At 41.6% G+C, this 20,323-nt stretch overlaps 1 protein-coding gene across 2 annotated transcripts in view; it reads right to left on the reverse strand.

Moving 5' to 3' along the window:
* Positions 1-20,323, reverse strand: part of CDH17 (cadherin 17) — a 183,281-nt gene that overhangs the window by 24,730 nt on the left and 138,228 nt on the right. For both annotated transcript variants that reach the window (XM_029591692.1, XM_029591693.1), the window contains exons 12-15: positions 14,520-14,764; positions 8,805-8,935; positions 6,809-7,048; positions 1,968-2,084 (exon numbers count right to left, since the gene is read on the reverse strand). In XM_029591692.1, coding sequence (XP_029447552.1) covers positions 1,968-2,084; positions 6,809-7,048; positions 8,805-8,935; positions 14,520-14,764 — 733 coding nt within the window. The remainder of the gene's footprint in view (positions 1-1,967; positions 2,085-6,808; positions 7,049-8,804; positions 8,936-14,519; positions 14,765-20,323) is intronic.

Consider the following 20,323-nt stretch of genomic DNA (forward strand, 5'->3'; position numbering starts at 1 on the left):
TACCCCATCCTCAACTATGGTCTTGTCACCCAGCAATGGTCCTTCTCCAGGGTGTTACGCCCACTGGTCGCAGACGGCTGCGACCACTAATGCTCACCTCTTTCTTTGCTGCATTAACACCACTGGGGAAGTGGCAGCCTCCGCCAGCTACCGCCGACCTGCCTGGTGCTGCCGACCTCCATCTTGCCTTTAGGATCACTTAGGTGTGCATGGGCCAGTCTTAAGCACGTCATGGCGGGAACCTCGGGGGTGTCCCCTCTAGATGACATCTTCACTCCACGATACTTAAGCTGGCTGACCCTGCCTATTGACGACTTGGCAACGAGTTCCCTCATTGCTGAATCCGCTTCACTCACTACGGACTTCCCGTTCCAGTTCCTGCACATTTGGCGTGAGATGCTCTGGGTATCCGCTCCTTGGGGGCCCTTCCTCATCTTTGGCTATCCATTCCTCGGAGGGCCTTCTTGCCTTGGACTACTGCCTGCCCCCGTTCCCCTGGGCTTCTGCTGGAACATACATTTCTGTGAGTACCTTGACTCTACGGACCACTACTGCACCATCTCTAGTGTGGAATTCCCTCTGGTGTACCCCGCACTGTGGGCCACTACCGTACCTTCTCTAGAGTGGAATCCTCTCCAGTGTACCCCGTGCTGCGGGCCACTACTGTACCTTATTGAGTAGGAACCTCTTCGGTGTACCTTGCATTGTGGACCTCTACTGTACCATCTCTAGTGGGAAAACCTCTCCCATGCTGCAGGTCACTACCATATCATCTCTAAGTGAGGAATCCCTTCAATGTACTCTGCACTGCAGGCTACTACCGAATCATCGCTACAGAGGAACCTCATCGGTGTACCCCGCTCTGCGGACCATTGTCAGATTTCCTCTACCAAGGTATTCCCTCTGGGTATACCCCACCACACAGTCTTTGTGACTTCTTCTGCACTCCCTGCTCCTCGGGCAGTGCTTTTCTATCTCTCTAATAAAGACTCTATTCCACAGCTGTGTCTGACGTCTGCTGAGACCTCGCCTCCTGATGGTGAGGCTCAGAGAGCTCCTCCCTGTGGGCAGTACCATCTCTCACCTTGGCCCAGGGCCCACATACCTACAAATCCTAACACAGGGTCTTCTTTAATGAACACCAAATTGAAGTATTTGTTTAATATTTCCGCCAAGAGGTACAAAAATTAGGGTTGACAGTGAATCAAAAGAAGTGTATAATATACATCCAAGAGGTATAGGAAATGGGCTTGACAATTGGTCCAAAGAAGTGATCAGCACTTACTGACAGAAAAGAAGCTAATCCCATTCAGTACTAAATTCTGAACAGGGACTTGTCTTTACATCCCAGAGTGCAGTGAATGAATTGATACTAAATACTGTACTGGCACTTACTACTCGATGGAGAGGGAGGAGGTAAGAGCCTCTTCTCTGTCTGCACTGCTCTGGAGATACTTTTAGGGGTTCAGGAATGGGGTTGGGGACTTTTTCTCACAATTGTTTGAAGATAGAGAATGGAGTGAAGGGATCAAAACCACTTGCTCCTCACCAATTTTTTTTAGATATTAGAGAGGGGCCATCAGCTCCTGCTCGGCTGCTAATTTTTTCTTTTTCAATACTCATTACACTGGTAAGGAACAAAATTATTTAGATAACTTTATCCAGGTAGTCTGAGCTGAGTATATTCAGCAGCACATCTATCCAGATAAGTTATGCTGAATATTTAACTAAAGGAAACTTTATCCAGATAACTTTTCACTCATTGGCTTACTGAATATTGACCTCCCAGCTACATGTTAATCACTATATGGAGAGAAATGCAGGTGATAAGGATAGCTACATTGATAAATACTGTAGATATATGTAAAATCCTGGAAACACATGAACACTTTTGCAGGATTAAAATATTCTTCAGATAAGAATAGTCTATACTAATAGCTTAATAAATAATTTTAAGTATATAGTACCCAGAATAGTCACGTTTGCTTCTAATGGTGATGTTCCTCGTTCCTTAATTTTTATTGAAACAGGATACTGCTGAATTTCAAAATTAGTGTGCTTCATGGAAAGATTGGCATAAGTACCTGTTAAATGTGTAAAGAGAAATTACGGAGTTGAATTAACATTATATCAATTAAGATAAAGCTTAATTCTTTCTATTTTCTTTAGTACCTTCTCAAAAAAAATAAAAATCAGAACCCCATTGGTATCTCATCTTTATCTTCATACATCACCTTTTTTGTACCTGTCATACTACCAGAGCAACAGAACAAGCAAGAAAGGCAGCTACCTATGATGAAAGAGTTGAATGAGCAGCAAAAGCCAACTTTATTCCACCACTCCTTTTCTCATACCAGAAGCAGAATCCATATTGGTACAGCTGGTGCAGCCAACAATGGATCTATCACAACAGAGGCTCCATGGACAGTTAATGCCTCTTTGCAGGCCACTAAGGTGAAAAGAGCCATTATGTCCAGCAACCCACATAGTACCAAATGAAAGTAGCTGTGTCGAAGCTCTTGTTTTATTTGTTCCACCACTGGGTTTTCCTTTAGCTCCTAATTTGCTGCTCTTTTATTTTTCCTGCCCATCCCAACAGGAAGGGGAAAATTTGTATTCATCTAAATCAGCAAAAATATCTTGCACTGGCCTACAAACTTAGGCCAGGATTCATCAAACTACTACATGCAATAGGAACATGTTTTATGGTAATAGCTTATTTATCAGAAAGTGCACTATAGGAGGCCCACCTAGTAACTGAGGTGAGGTTTAGGTAGTAGTGTAGGGGTTAGGGACCACTTTGACATTCAGAGTGAGACGTACGAACAGAACAGTACACTCTTGTGAAGATTTGAGGTCCTTCGGAGTGAGAAAATTCACACAAAGATGAGATTTGTACAAATGTTCTCTCAACCTAGCTTGATGGACTCTCTACCTGGGTAACGTCAAGCTAGGTTGAGAGAACATTTGTACAAATCTCATCTTTGTGTGAATTTTCTCACTCCGAAGGACCTCAAATCTTCACAAGAGTGTACTGTTCTGTTCATCCGTCCACTCTGAATGTCAAAGTGGCCCCTAACCCCCTACACCACCACTAAAACCTCACCTAGAGTTACTAGCTGGCCCTCCTATAGTGAAATAAATAGTTGACTACTATGACAGTCTCATAAAGAGTCTCTCTCTCTCTCAGTGGATATGCCATGTCTGTAGAATAATAGAGCTGCTAAAAATATTAATTATTTAAACTAGAAAATACCCACAAAACTTTTACAGAAGCCCTAGCACTTGCTCCCCCAACCCAATGGCACTAGTGTCCTGTGTGCTCTGTCTTACCACTGCTGCTGTCTCCCTCCATGGACCTGCATGGGCTGATGAAGCCATTCTAATCATTTGCTCTATACAGCAGCCCATGCAAGTTGCTGTCCTGTGTCATTGCTGCCCACCTCGGCAGCATGCACATCCCTCTGACTGCCAACAGAATCCACCGCACTGGCCTAAGTGAATTATATATAGAGAGATACAAATTTCCCCCTAAAATGCTCCAAAGATCCCATTCACCTATATTAATTGTATGCTAACTCAAAGTCAATTTCTATTAATTATAAACTCAACAAAAAACAGTGTATGGGTTACACAAATGTAATGTAAGTGACTAAAATATCAAGACAAATAGAAACATATGGTGATTATTTTCTCAAAATATGTATATGTAAACTAGGGTTTTATCTACTCAATTGACATATCGCCAACAACTGAAGATTTATAGAAGCATCTGTCATAAGGCCAAACAGGCCTTTATATTAAAAGAATTGAGAATATCTTGATTTATCCCCATGAATTGCAACTGTTAATGGGCTAGTCAATAAGACCTCCGCTCATGTATTAAAATATTCAAATTGTGATCAGATAACAGATTACTTTGAGGGAAATGTTACTAATCTACAATCTCATTTGTTTTTATTACCATCAGAATCAGTTGAAAAATTGAGTTCTTTTGGACTTTTATCTGTTAAGAAATTCAAGGGGATAATTGGAAAAATAAAAAGTATTCATTGCAGTTTATATACCTGTCCTTTTTACTTAGTAAAAGGCTTGAAAAGATTTTGTATATGACATTATGCAACCAATTGTTAATAGCTCCTTAATGGAAGGTATAGTTCCTGACCAATTAAAGTTACAACTGTCAGGTCAAAACTCAAGAATCAAAACTTTCCCTCTGAACAACCTTCCAGTTTGTGCCTAATTTCTAACCTTTCACTATGGGTAAAGTGTTAGAAACGTGTTCAGATACAGTTAGATGACTTTTCAGAGGATCTTAATGTTCTCAATGAACAGCAATATGGTTTCAGAAAATCACATAGTACGAAAACTTTGATGATAGCTGTAACAGATTTTCTGTATTGTAAATTGGAACAGGGAGAGTCAGGTATTCTGATACAAGTAGATATTACAGTGGATTCGACATGTGAACCACGATGTATTGCTAACTCGTCTTCAGTCAATATAGATTGGTGGTTTTGTGTTAGTGTGCTTTCCTTCTTTTTTAAAAAAAACAAAAAACAAAACAGGAGATTGGTGAAGATAGTTCCACTTGGAGAGAGGTTCTATCAGGTATACCTCAGGGCTGTCACTCTTATCCATTTTGTTTAACATTTACTTGAATCCCATAGAGAAGGTTTGCATCCCCTCAGTGTCACATACTTCATAATTCATATATATGCCAAAGACAACTAATTTTTTATACTTTGTGAGAAGGATGGTAACTTTTTCCCTAATTACTTAAAAAATTTTTTTTTTTTATTTGCTTTTAAATAATTGAAGCACATTTTGGGGCAGATTTTATAAAACTACGCGCGCGCGTACTTTTGTTTGCTCACTAGGCGCAAACAAAAGTATGCCAGATTTCAATAGATACACGCATAGCCACGGGTATCTGTTAAAATCCGGGGTCAGCGCATGCAAGGCTGCCCAAAATCGGCAGCCTGCGTGCGCCGAGCCGCGCAGCCTGCCTCCGTTCCCTCCGAGGCCGCTCCGAAATCAGAGCGGCCTCGGAGGGCACTTTCCTTCCATCCCCTGCACCTTCCCCTCCCTTCCCCTACCTAACCCACCCCCCAACCCTATCTAAACCCCCCCTACCTTTAATCTAAAAGTTATGCCTGCCCAAGGCAGGCGTAACTTGCACACCCCGGGCCGGCTGCCGCCGCGCCATGTTCCAGTCCGGGGGCTGGTCCGGAAGCCGCGGCCACGCCCCGGGCCAGAACCGTGGCCTCGCCCCCGGAACGCCCCCGATGACGTGCCGGCCATGACACACCCCCTGACATGCCCCCGATGATGTGCCAGCCACGACCCCCCCCCAGGAAAGCCCTGGGACTTGCGCGCACCGGCAGCCTATGCAAGATAGGCTCGGCGCGCGCAGGGGGGGGGTTGGGGTAGGTTCTCGGGGGTTACGCACGTAACCTATGCTCGTAACCCTTTGAAAATCTACCCCTATATTAGATATATAATAAAGAACATATTTCACAGTGACTTGTTTTACATAGCATTACAGAACATTACTATATATCATAATATCAGGTAATTATAAAGACAACAAGAATTTAGAGAGCATTGGCAGTTAAGTACATAATGAAGCAGTAATCAAAAGAAATAACATTATTTCAACCTAATTACTTTTTAGTCAACGTTTAAATACTATAAACGTCTGATTACACAGTAATTATTTGTCATTAATTTGCAGAAAACTTCACTGCTATGAATTGTAAAATATCCCTTAAAGAAGGATTAAAAAATTTAGTACATTAAGGACTTGAGCTGTCAATTCTTTCTAACACATATAATTAAAGGATAATTTTAGATTCACAATTGTTTTTTAAGCTGCACATCACAAGTAGTTAAAAATATTAAACCCAATACAGTTACAATTTTGCCTCGAGTTTTTCCGTACAGTGTTACAGGCCACTGTATTAGGTCATCTTGACTATTGTGACGGTCTGCACAATGATCTGTGTAAAAATCAGTTACGAGTACTGCACCTTATACAACATGCAGCTGCAAGATTTACTGCTGGTTTACCACAGAGCGAGCATATAACTCCTACTTTGCAAAATTTACATTGGTTACCTATACACATGCACAATTTAAAATTGCAACTATTATCCATTAGTAGTTACTGCATTCTGATACTTCATGTTCACTCAGGAAGAAGCTGTTGAACTGTGTGCCTTCTCATCAACTAAGGTCCTCTGAGGCAAAGCCTTTAGTGGTTCCCCCTAATCAGGAAGATAAGTTGCAGCAGACAAGATTAAAGGCCCAACACTGTGGAATGCTTTGCCACTGGAGTTAAGGGAAGCACAAGATATAAAGTGCTTCAGAAAATAACTTAAAGCTATTTACTTCATTAATGTTTAATGGTTGATTGTTATTGTTCAATGTTTAATGTTCTATGTACAAAACCCCGGTCTAACCTCCCAGACCAGGGCAACCTTTTCGTTACTTGTAAACCGGAATGATTTGTATTGCATACAGGAATTCCGGTATATAAAAATTAAAAATAAATAAATAAATAAGTAATAGAATGTTTATTCTTACATCTGTACACATATGCATTCTATTGTACAATTTTATCATGTGGTGTTTTTTTGGTGTTGTTTTACTTTCTGTATACTTATGTATTTTGAAATTTGTACTCTGCTCTGAACAATTTTGTTGCCTTTATGCAAGATGCAAGAGATTTAAATAAATACATAAATAAATAAAGCAGGACTTTCTAGAATATGTTGTATGAGAATTAAGTGTTTGAAAAATATACCATTAATAGAAGAAATTTCCCAATCTCTCTTAACATTTTCATCCTCTCCGAGCTCAAAAATCAGTTTATGACCATAGCGAGAGTAATCATCATCGGTGGCTTCAATTATCAGAGAATCCTGTTTAGCAATAGGATGGCAGAAGAATGTTCCAGAATAATCCTTTGCTAACCGGGGTGCGTTGTCATTCACATCTTTCAGGTGTAATTGGAAGAGTACCGAACTGCTCAAAGATGATGGACCTATGAAACACAATACAATGTACAGAACTAAACTTCATTTCTATGGCACACAAACTTCAAATTAATTTCCTAAGAATTGTTCTTTTTTTTTTTTTTCTTGATCTGGCAAGTTTTCTTCTTTTCTTTGTACTTTCAAATCAATTGGAAGTAGGGCTGAGATTTGGTGCTATGAGCCTTCATTTGTAAACTACCCATTTTCCTGGTTTTATATCCCTCCTGCCCCCCAACATAACTAGTCTGCTCTGGGACCCTGAAATCATTGCCCCTTAATCCAGCTGCTAGTAGGCATCATCTTTAAGCAATGACCAGGACTTCTCACAAGCTGAACACTGCCTTTGCAACATCCCCAGCCCATCCCAGGGAATAGAAGATCTGAATTGGGGATTGAACTGGAGACCTTCCATAGGGGGCACATGCCACCTTAGCATTGATCCAGCAAGATTGGTTCTTAGTCTGAGATAAGCAATGTGTCATTCGAAGAAGAGACGTGTGGTTTCAAACATTATAAACAACAGCATCTTTGTATAATTCTTATGCCGCTCAAAGAAAGATATTACAACCTGCAAATAATCCATTTATTTCAGATCAATATGGTTACTAGGACTGTGCATAGTTAAATCATGACTAGGTTTCTTTCACGTATGAGTTGCACTTGGAACCTGAAAGAACTCATTTTATATAGATATAAAAACTAATTTAGAAAAAGTTCAAGGGAAATTTCAACCAACTACAGTAAACATCTGTCATGTATCTGTTGGTTAGTCTTTTACTTCAATAACATATAATCAGTGACTAGAATTCCTGTAGCCAACTGAAATATATATCCTCCTTCTCCTGCATTGAGCATTGGGCTGTAGGAGCCTGCAGAATCCTTTACTTCTTATTTGCTAGCTTGAAAGGCAAATCATTTTACTACAGGGGATTAGTTTTGTGGAGAGGTAGGGGGTCCCCGAGTAAAAAGAAGATAGGAGGAGGGAAAGGATCCTTGAGGGGAGAAGCATGGAGAAGACCCATGGATCAACGGGAAGTCCATAGACAAGAAGAAAAGGCTCTGAGTAAGGAGAAAGAAGAAGGCACAGTCCTGTAGAGAGGAAATGGAAAGAGAGTGGAGAATTTGGCTGTAGGAAGCAAAGAAGTCTTTGAGGGAGATGGGGAGAGATCCTGAGGTCAATATTCAAAGCTGACTGCTTAAGTAACTTGGCCAAATATAACTTATCTGGTGAAGTTACAAGGTATATTCAGCGGCATGGCTATGTCGCTGAATATACATGTATTTATTAGAGCGCAGCCGTATAAGTTATACCGGCTTAGTTTAGACCGGCTCTATTCAGTGACCGCTACCTAACCGCATAAGCTATACTTATGGGAATACATAGCACTGAGTGTGCTTTGAATATTGACCTCCATGAGTTTAGCAAGCTGGGGGAAAGGGCAGAGAGGAATCAGACTCTTTGGAAGTAGAGGCTAAAAAAAGGCAAGCATTTCACAATTTTTTTCTGGGGAGCTTCTAGTAAATCTATATCAAACAATAGAAAGAATATCACCACAGAATCCTGGTAACCACATCCGAAAATTGTTCTAATTCTATTGCAGAACATAGAGTCTCTTGAAAATAGGTAAACCACAAGTATTTTAGTTTTACATTATTAAACATATATCTGAAACATGTGTCCATTATTGTAGACTAATAGCTTTTTATATAATAGTTATTTTTCCATAATTGATTAGCCACACAATTCTTACTATAAATGCTTACTTGTCTCCGTGGCAAATACTTGCACCTCATAAGTACTTTGTGTTTCTCGGTCCAGTGGAGCAGCACTAAAAATATCACCAGTTTTTGGATCAATCTTCAACCAGTTCAGGTTGTCATATTTCAGTCCAAATCTTCATAAATCACAGAGACAAAGAAAACATGATAAGCTTCTGTACAGTGTTTTCACTCATGTTCCCCACTATCAAATAGACACCATGTATTGCAGTGACCTCCTGTGGTCAGGAAAGCACAATGCAGTTCATTGAGGGTCACATCCATTTGTTGGCCATTGTAACACTGGAGAAAGGGAGTGAATGGGGCAGATATGATGGGGACATTTAAATACCTCCAAGGAATAAATGTACAGGAAGCAGGCCGCTTTTAATGAAAACAAGACTGCTGAACAAGGGGGTCATGGGATGAGGGTAAAAGGGGGTAGGCTCAGCTGTACTCTAAGAAACGATTTCTTTACAGAAAGCAGGGTGAACACATGGAACAGTATCCCAGGAGGAAAGGTGGAGGCAAGGACATTAACAGAATTCAAGAAAGTATGGGGTAAGCACAGAGGATCTCTAGGGGAGAGGAAGGAATTGTAATGCTGAGCAGGAGCTGGGGATGGGCAAACTGGTGGGACATATGGTCTGGGAGACCAGATCTGACATTATGTTCTATCTTTTGTCTGTTTAATGTTTTGTCTAGTCATTAAGGGGCCAATGTATTAAATAAAATACAATGATTTTTCTAGTTTACTGCAGACAGCTCATCAAAATGATCACACAAAATAACCGAGATAATATTGTACTACATACTAGCTAATTAGATTCAGAGATAATATGCAATATTTTTACTGTGTTACCAAACAGAAACATACGTGCGGTATGATAACTCTTTCTTATGCAGAAAACATAAAAATGGAATGGTATTTGGGCCAAGCAAGACCTGCAATATATAATCAGAATACTACCCTTCTAGCAAAGAATGAAAGGCAGGTCTTCACAGTCAGTGTTGTGAGAAGCGTGTAGAGATCTACTGGGCCTAATGTTGCGCTTCCCAGCTGCGTTGGTGCCGTGGCTGGGCCTGTTCACCTGGCGTGCCCGTCTACCAGCTCCTCACTTGCGGCCTCTGTCAGCGCTGCTTGTCCGTGGCGTCCCCGGGCGTCTCCAGGCCTATCGGGGCCTTCTCTCTCACAGCGTTCCTTGTGTCGGGGCTCGGCGTCCTCCACGGCGTCGGCTCCGCCCCCTAGCGTGCATGCGCAGAACTCCCGGACATTTAAAGGGCCAAGCGCGGGAAACCCATCCGCGGCGCACCCCGATGACGTCACCTGAGCCCTGTATAAAAGCAGGGCTCAGACTACTGCTCTTTGCCTTGGCAATCGGATCGACACCATTGGTGTGATAGTTTGCCTCTGTTCCAAGTGTCTCTTGTTCCAGTATCTCCTGTTCCAGCATCTCCTGCTCCTGCATCTCCAGTCCCAGCGTCAACTTGTTCCTGTGTCCTTCCCAGGTAGTACTTATCCAGACTGACTTCTTGATACTGACCTCTGCCTGCCTGACCATTCTACTGTCTGCCGCCTGGAACCGACCCTCGCGTGCCTCGACAATGCATGGACTGATTCTGGTATTGACCCTCGCTTTGTCTGACCTCTCTTGGACTGATACTCTGGCTCTGACCCTTGCGCTTCACTCGGACACTTTCTTCTGGCCCACGGTGACCTTTGGGCCAACGTACTTGGATAAAAACCACGGCTTTCATGTGGCTAGACCTGCAGGTGCTGCCTGTCTCGTTCGGAGGACCTCTCTGAACTGTTGCCCTTCCGAGGTCTTCGGAGCTTCTGGTTCAAGTCTAGCTTCTCCAATCTGCATCAGCCACGCACCGCTGCTCGTGGTGGGCACATCTCTCCGATACCTCTCCGGGAGACCACCGGAGGCCCACCTAAGTCCAGGCGGTCCGGGTACCCAAGGGCTCAACCTGTGGAAACCCCGGATTGTTATTGGTGAAGCTCCAGCTAGCCTCTGTCTCCTTGTGTGCTCCACCTCCTGGTGGCAGGCGCTCTCTGGGTCCGACCAGAGGGCCATACCAATCCTGCACCAGGCCAAGGGTCCACCTTCAGCGCAACACCTAGGCATAAGACATAGGATGTTGTAGGGTTAGGTAACACTGGTCCTCAAGTGCCATAAACAGGTTTGGGTTTCAGAATATCCACATGAATATGCATGAGATATATTTGCATACAATGGAAACAGTGCATATTTCTTCAAAGGGAAAATATTGAAGGATTCACAAAGTTGTGGTACACAGTATCGAAGCTTTATAAATCCCATGGTATTTTCTCTGGCAATCAAACACCAAGAGGAAAAATACTGTGATTTAGGTGACCCAAAAATATCATACAATGGCGGCCCCAAAGCCTGTGCCACCATCATGTAAAGGTCTTGCATGGCCCAAGAAAAATCCCCCACCCAAGTATTCCAGAAACTCCAGGGGTCTCAAGAGATCTCCTGTCCTATCCCTTCCATTGCCCCTTGAAGCAGCAAAAGTACAAAAATAAAAAGGTTTTACATTTTAGCTTCTCCTGAACAAAGCAACCCCGTCTACCCAAACCCCTGCTCTGGACTTCAACCTCCCTCCCAAACTTCCCCCAGCCCTTACCTGAGTAGCTAGATTAAGGGGTGGGCTAGAGTGGAGAGGTTCGAGGTTGGGGAGCTCATAAAGGTAGAGGGAGCAGGGCCTTTTAAAACTTTTTTAAAATTTTGGCCACCTCAAGGGGTGGCAGGGGTGGAACACGGGGTCTTACGAGGACAATTGGGTTTTTGGAATATTTGAGAGGGGCATTCTTGAGGCTGCTCAGGCCCTTTAAATGTCAGCCTTGTGAGTGAATTTTGAGGTAAAGCCAGTTTATGACACCAGTATTGCTGCTGAAGCAATGACTAATCCTGCTGGAAGCAGATTGCATGTACCACAACCCTGATAGGCTTGCACATTTGGAGGAACAAGACAATGAGGAAGGGATGGGGTGGTTTGGGAGGGTAGAAAAGGGGAGGGGGAAATGAGACATCTCCTTCCAAGGTACAATATTTGAATCAACAATGGGGAGAGTTGGACTGCCACATCAGGTCTTCTGGCTGGACACTTTTTCTATCATTACAGGGAGCTTGTAGAGGTGGGGACATGGGCCCATTGGCCCAATATTGAAATCCACTTTTGGATAAAGGGGAGCTATGGATAACAAAATTTAGTGGTCTGTAGTATATCTTCCTCTTTCTTTCGACCAATATGTTTGACAGTTTATGAATAAAAAATTAAATGTATTTCTAATACTAACTTGTACTTTACAAAAGACTACAACTATTTGTAGCGCATATTACATCTTTAAGTGAACATGGTAACCTAAAATTCAGAAATTGTTATTTTCAATATTTATTTATTTATTTATTTTTAATTTTTATATACCGAAGTTCTTGTAGGGACTACAAATCACTCCGGTTTACATAAAACGAAGAACTGCTCAACAGAGAGCGGAGCTTTACATGGAACCATAGAATAAAATAGTACAATAAAAAAGTAGAATGAATAATTTTAGTTGGTAATGGTAATGGTAATTTATTTTTGATAAACTGATTTTCACAATCACATCAAAATGATGTACAATAAAAATAAAAAGGTACTACAATATAGTAAACCAATCTAACAATAAAAAATTAAAAAGGTAGTACAATATAGTATACCAACATATAAAGAATAAACACACATTAAAACCCCAAAATCATGAAAATCAATATAAAAAATAAAAATAAATCCAAAAACCATTTTCAAGTTTCTCATATCTCATTAATGTTTCAGCAATAGGTACAGTAGAAACAGAAATTTCAAGAAGAGAGCTTAAAAAGGTCATGGTTTTAATCAAAGACTTTTGAGAAAAAACAGGATTTAACCGATTTCCTGAATTTCAGATAATTGCCTTCCAAATGGTTATCCAGAGGCAATGACTTCCAAAGCACAGGGGCCTGGTATTGAAAAACAGACTGTCGAGTACCCTCTAAATTTTCTTTATAGAAGGCAGCTTAAGGAGACCTTTCTGAGATGATCTCAAACACCATGATGGTTGATAAAGGATCAACAAATTGAAAAATATTTGGGAAAACTCTTGGAAAGTGCTTTACGGGTCACGCAGAGAACTTTAAACAAAATTCTACAATGAATGGGTAATCAATATAGCCTTTTGAGAACAGAAGAAATATGGTTGAATTTTGATAAAACTTTTATGATCCTAGCTGAAGTATTCTGAAACAACAGTAATCTTTTTAATTTGGATTCAGTGACTCCTAAATACAAAGAATTACAGTAATCAATTTTAGAATGTACTAATGCACAAGATAACATAATCAAATCAGATACCAATAAGTAAGTTTTTCTTTGGTTGATCATTCTAAGACTGAAAAAAAACAACTTAGACAGTTTAGACACCTGTTTGTTCATAAATAATATATGATCCAAATATATTCCGAGAATTTTAATATCCTCAACAAGATAGAGGGGAGACAACTTAATATTTGAATTATGATGACCAAACCAAATGGCCTCGGATTTTTGTGGGTTCACCAACAATTTGTGTGTAGTCAACTAGTCAGAGATCTTGTAAAAACAATCATTAAACCTAGTCATATCCAAAACTAAATCAGACTTGAAAGAGGCAACAACTTGTATGTCATCTGCATAAACTTAACAACTGAAACCCAGTTCATGAATTATTTTGGGACGTGGGGCCAAAAAAAGGTTAATAGGAAGTTCATTTTTTTCTCTGAAGTGCTACAATAATTTATATAAAACTCAGTGAATGTAAATTATTAAAATTCCTCGCAGATTGCCTGATTTTGTTAACCACAAAGCAACATGTTATAATATAGTGGCATCCCTCTTATCTTGATGTTTCTTGAACTCATTACTTCTTAATTGGAATCTTTAGGTTTGACCATATCATCCCATTCCTCAGAACCCTGCACTAGCTCATTACACATTCCTAGACCACATTCAAAACCCTGGTTTTGGCCTTCAAGCCCCTCAAAGGCCTTGCACCATCCTAGCTGAAGGACCCACTCACCCCTTATACTCCCACACAACTGCTGCACTCACTAGCACAAGCCCGCCTGGTAGTACCAGACCACAAAGAATGAAGCTCTCAAACACCAGGAAAAGAACCTTCGTAGGCACCATCTCCACCCTCTGGAACTCGTAGCCAATGGGGATCAGACTTGACCCAGACCTCCTCACATTTAGGAAATGACCAAAAGCTTCATTGCTTATGGTTTGCAACCTGATTTCCAACCTCTCGAACAGACCCCTGAGGCTTCACCTGGGCCGAGGGGAACAATTTAATCTACTCCCACAGAGCCTTGCCTCTTCCAATCTACCTTACCAATAATCTTAGCCCCTCTGGAAGGCATTTCTGTTATGCTATTTTTGTGGGTTATCACTTTCTATTGACTATAACTAGTATTTCTTCCTATCAGTATTGCCTCCTATTCCTCCTTCTTATGGGATCTTGCTATTCTATCTGCTATTGACTGTAGACTATAACTCACTGATGGATCTCACAGATTAAATATCATTTAACACACTTTGAACTCTTATAGTGAAAAAATGCAACAAAACTGAACAATGATGATGAATGAAAGGAACTGGAAGCTAACAGAAGGCACAATCTTGACAACACTTTACCTTATGTCATCACCTTCTGGATCATGGGCAGCTGCAGTCATCAACTTGGTGCCTACTGGGATATCTTCATCAACCTGCACTTGGTATATGGACTTATTGAAAATTGGCCCTTCATTTACATTGGTCACAATAATATTAAAATGAGTGATGGATTTTGAAGTATATTCCACTCCTTGCGCCAGGGGCTCAGGGTTTGTGGCCTGGATCACAAGGTTATATACTGGTGACGTTTCAAAATCAAGAGGCTGTAAAGACACAGAAAAATTACAGTAAAATTGTCAAATGTCAGTACCATTTGTTTGTTGTCAAAGTAAAGAATGATAGTTGTTTAGGCAGATGATAACAATAACAGCAATGGTGAACTAGTCTATATGTTTTCTCACATATTGCCTCACATATCTCAGGCATTTTTTGAAGGGGTTAATAAACATGTGAATAACGATAAACCAGTATATGTGGTGTATTTGGATTTTCAGAAGTCATTTGAAAAGTCCCTCATGAGAGACTTCTAAGCAAACTAAAAATCATGGGACAGGAGGCAATGTCCATTCATGGATTGCAAACTGGTTAAGAGACAGGAAATAGCAGGATTAAATAGTCAGTTTTCTCTGTGGAAAAAGGAAAACAATGGAGCGCCTCAGGGATCAGTACTTGGACGGTGCTTTTCAATATATTTATTAATGATACGAGTGAAGTGATCAAATTTGCAGATGACACAAAATTATTCAGAGTAGATAAATCTCACGCGAAATGTGATAAATTGCAGGAGGAGCTTGCAAGACTGGAAGATTTGGTGTCCAAATGGCAGATGAAATTTAATGTGGAGAGGTGCAAGGTGATGCATATAGGGAAAAAATAACTCATAGTTGCACAATGTTAGGTTCCATATTAAGAATTACCACTCAGGAAAAAGATCTAGGCAACATAGTGAATCATACATTGAAATTGTTGACTCAGAATGCTGTGGCAAAAAATACAAAAAGAATGTTAGGAATTATTAAGAAGGGAATGGTGAATAAAACAGAGAATGTCATAATGTATCTGTATTACTCCATGGTAAGACCGCACCTAAAGTACTGTGTGCAATTCTGGTTGCCACATCTCAAAACGATATAGTTGCACTGTAGAATAATAAAGGGGATGGAACAGCTTCTCTGTGATGAAAGGCTAAAGAGGTTATGGCTGTTTAGCTTGGAGAAGAGTTGGCTGAAGGGGGATATGATAGAGGCCTATAAAATCATGAGAGGAGTAGAATGGGTAAATGTGAATAGGTTATTTACTCTTTCAGATAATAGAAGGACTAGGGGCTACTCTGTGAAGTTAGCAAGTAGCACATTTAAAACAAATTGGAGAAAATCTTTTTCACCTAATGCACAATTAAGTTCTGGAATTTGTTGCTGGAGGATGTAGTTAAAGCAGTTAGTGCAGCTGAATTTAAATAAAGGTTTGGGTAAGTTCCTGGAGAAGTCCATAAACTGTTTTTAATCAAGTTGACTCATAGAATACCCACTGCTATTACTGGCATTAGTAGCATGGGATGTATTTAATGGTTGGGTACTTGCCTGATTCTTGTAATCTGGATTGGCCACTGTTGGAAACAGTATGTGGGCTTGGTGGACCCTTGGTCTGACCCAATAGGCAATTTCTTACCTTCTTATAGCTTGCTCAGTAAATTAAATCTTTTTCTTTTAAATTGAAATAGTTCATTATATTGCTGAAGAGCTTAGTTAAAAACACAAGTACAACATTTTATTTAGCTTCTGTTCAACCCATATCTATTTTTTATGCTCAATTGCCAATTAATTCTCCTTCCTGAGCTCCCCCAAACTGATCACCAACTCTCAAAACCTCAGAGTCTGATGATGTCTGCCCAAGGATCTGCCTCCATGCCAGATTTGGTAAAACCAGCTATTAGTAAATTATGAGGAGGAAGGACAAGCACAAAAGCTACATAACATATAGACATTGATAAAATCCAATAAGCCTCTCTTCCAATGAGCCAAGGCTAATAATTAATTGTAAACTGTAAATTGTAAACTGTAAATTGTAAACCATGCACTCTAACATTTAGGAAAAGACTAAAAACTTGGCTTTTCAAAAAAGCATTCCCAGGCCCTGATTAAAACCTCCACCCTTCAGCACAAATGTATTCAAAAATTGGATCAAAATAAGAATCCACCAACCACAAACTTATACTCAGCACAATATTATCATCACTCACAACTGTGTCATATCTATTCACTTGGGTGTCATATTTATTCACTTGGCTGTATTTATTTACTGCGTCATATCTATCCACAGTCATATTTACTCACGTTGTCTCATTTACTCACAACTATGTTACTTGATGCAACTGGCTGATATGTACTCACTTTGCTATACAATTATGTTACTTGATGAAACTGTCTGATTTGTAAATATCTCTTTATTCACTCTCTCCCCCCCTTTTCTGATCCTAGTTAATTTTCCCTATTTTATTGTAACTTTCTCACATCCTTATTATTGTTTTACTGTATTTAAAGTTTCAATTGGGAAATTTGTTTATTATGTTACACTTTACCCTACACACATTGTTAGCTGTAAACCGGGTTGATGTGATATTAGTCATGAAACTCGGTATAACAAAAACAATAAATAAATAAATAAATAAATAAATAAACTGTATTTTTAACAGTTCAGATAGAAGAAAGGTGGGCAAACTATGGCCTACAGGTCAAAACTGGCCCCAGGACACCTTTCTTCCAGTCCACAGTAACCATGTTTTGGACCATGGCATCATAGTTTGCCCAGCTCACCCTGACCACCTCTTAGCCTCCTCTGGATCCAGCCAGAAAATAGAAGGCTGTCCCGGTGTTCCTCCTTGCAGCTTGCCTCATGATCAGCTCAAAGAGATGATCTTATACTTTTGTTTTTCTATTGTTGTGAACTTGACTTCTTAGTTAATGGTGGGTGGGATTTTCTCTATTTTTTCTGGCTATTTTGCTTTTTTGTCTATTTTCATCTTGCCTATGTTTTGGTTTAGTTTTCTTTTTTTCTTTGCAGATACACAACTCTACTGGAGGGTATACTGCATTCTGAGGGGACTCTACCCCCCTGCACTCCTCGATCAGAGCTTTAAGGGGGGATCACACCCGTTCTCCAGCCCCTAGTGCAGGGGTGGCCAACTCCAATCCTCAAGAGCCACAAACAAGTCTGGTTTTCAGAATATCCACAATTAATTTTCATGAGATACATTTGCATGCACTGGCTCCATTGTATGTAAATATATCTCTCATGCATATTAATTGTGGATATCCTGAAAATTGGCTTGCTTGTGGCTCTTGAGGAATGGAGTTGGCCACCCCTGTCTTAGTGCAAGCAAGAGCTGCGGATGTGGCCCATTGTAAAAAAAAAAAAAAAAAAAATCTGACTCCTAAGCTAGAGAAACAATTATAAATTGATGAAAAAAATATACTTATTAGGAAAAATATGTGTACATTTATTTGACACATGGTAACAAATATACTAATGGGTTGAATTAGCACAAGTTGGAAATTTGTGAGTAGTCGTGTCAATCATCAAGGCAGCAGCAGAAGCCAGGATTGAAGCCTAGATGACTGGCATTACTGCTCGCAAGTAGCAAACTAGTGCTAATTCAACCCCTAATTCTCCTATAGTACCTAATCTATTCACTGTAAAGCTTCTCCTTTTCAACTATCTTTCAAATTGCTAAAGGGATTCTTTCTAGAATTAACTACATTTTTAATGTCATCCTCCTCCAAAATGGACCCAGTGTTACTATTCTGCCCGCGGCTAGGCTGCGAGCAGTCTTTCACCTTTTCCAACCAGCCAGCTCCCTGATGTAGCCACCGTGCTCCCTCGCGGCCAGGAGGCCGCCGATGTCCTCTCTCCTTCGTGGCAGGAGCCGCCGATACTTGTGCCGCGCTCCGCGGCAGGAGCTGCCGTCATTCGTCCATCTCGCGGCCGGGAGGCTGCCCATTCCTTCCTCTTCGCACAGCAGGTCATGCCGCCGTGCTCTGAAGCAAGTCAGCCGCCGCTGCTGCTTTCTTCTTGCGGCCTGGAATCGCCGCCGACATCTCCTCTTCACCCCACGACCAGAAGGCCGCAGATGCCGATCCTCTTCGCAGCCCAGAGGCTGCCACCGGTGTTCTTCAGTGGCTGGAGCTGCCCCCAACTTCTCTTCGGCGGCAGGAGCCGCCTCTAACACCTCGAGCCTGCTTTCTCTTTCCTTGCAGCATGGCCGCTCTCTAGGGTCCTGCCTCCTACCTCCTTAGGCATGAGGCCTCATCTCCTCTCTGGATTTAAAGGGCCAGTCCTCCTGGCTCCCCCTCATGATGTCATCCTAGGTGTTCCTCTTCAGCCCTATAAAAGGGCTTAGCCTTCAGTTCCTCTTCGCCTTCCCAAGGAGTCAGTCATGGAGTCGGACTGCTCCTGGATCCTCCACTCCAGCTCTTCAGTCCAGGAGTTCCTGATATCCAGCTCTGCTTCTTCAAGGCACTCTGTTTTTCATGGGAATTCCTTTGTCTTCCTTTGTGGTTCCTGATCCTTCGTCTCTTCTTCGTTCCATGTTTGGTCTCTCTCCGGATCCTAAGTCCTTGTCTTCAGATGTCTTCGTCATCCGACCCTTCTAATGTCTTCACCTTCAGATCTTCCTGAAGTCCTCACCTTCTGATGTCCTGTCCTTCCTGAAGCCGTCATCCTATTGTTCTGCCTCTCGGTTGCCCTTGGTTGGGTGACCTGGGGGTCTGAAGTCCAGATGTCCAGATGTCTCAGATGTCTTGTTCTCCAGTTCACTAGGCACCTGCTGGATGCTCTTCACTGAGTGCCTGAGGGTTGAAGTCCAGATGTCCTGATGTGCCAGACGTCTTCGTGTCAAGTTGTCTTCATCTTCAGAATCCTTTTGACGTCTCTGTCTTCAGTCCTTTTTGCTGTCAAGCGCTCAGACCTTTTTGGCTCCTTCGTCAAGGAAGCCTTCTGACTCTTTGGTGCCCTTGTCAGGGTAGCCGTCCTCTCGGATATCCTGGTTCCGGATTTTAGCTCCTAGTGGACTGTCCTCTTCAACTTCAGTTGACCTTCTGATTCGTTCTCTGCATTGTGTCTGAAGCCGCCGCTTCTTCAGGTTGGCCACGCCGATTACACCGGGTTCCCAATGCCTCAGTCCAGAATGTTGCTGCTACGAGTCATGGCTGGATACCTTCATACAGAGTTTTAACTTTTCAGTCATCTTTTCATTCAGCAAGTGTCTTCATCAGTGTCCCTGATTTTCTTCTCTTCAGCCTTGCCTCATCCTTATCCAGTATCGTCTGACCTTGTCTTCAAGTCCTCATCTGATCTTCGTCTTCAAGTCTCATCTTTTTCCAGTTCCATCATCTGCCCTCGACCTCTGTCCATCCTGGCACATTTGCCGTTCCTGTACGGCAGGTCCAAAAGGGCTATCGAGTGGCCGGAGGGCTACCCCAGAGACCAGCATTGCGTTGTTGGGTCTCTACTGATGCATCAGGTTCGGTGGAGGTGCAAGTCCCTGGTCTTCTGCCTGTGCACCTATGCTGTGATATGTCTCACCTGCCTCAGCGCATTTAAGGAGCTCCTCTCTGCAGTCGTGTCATGGTCCAAGGGCACACCACTCTCCCCGAAAGCGGGATCGCTCCCTAGCGCTCCCGCAACACCCAGGGCAGCTTACAAAATAGCAATACAATAGTAAATATATCAAACAGCAAAAGCATCAAATGCAATAGCATAAATATTCAATACTATAACATGTATATAAAATAACAAGAGGCAATAACTATCTCTTCTCACAATAG

Source organism: Rhinatrema bivittatum, chromosome 2 (assembly GCF_901001135.1).
Source record: "Rhinatrema bivittatum chromosome 2, aRhiBiv1.1, whole genome shotgun sequence".
NCBI classification, from domain to species: domain Eukaryota; kingdom Metazoa; phylum Chordata; class Amphibia; order Gymnophiona; family Rhinatrematidae; genus Rhinatrema; species Rhinatrema bivittatum.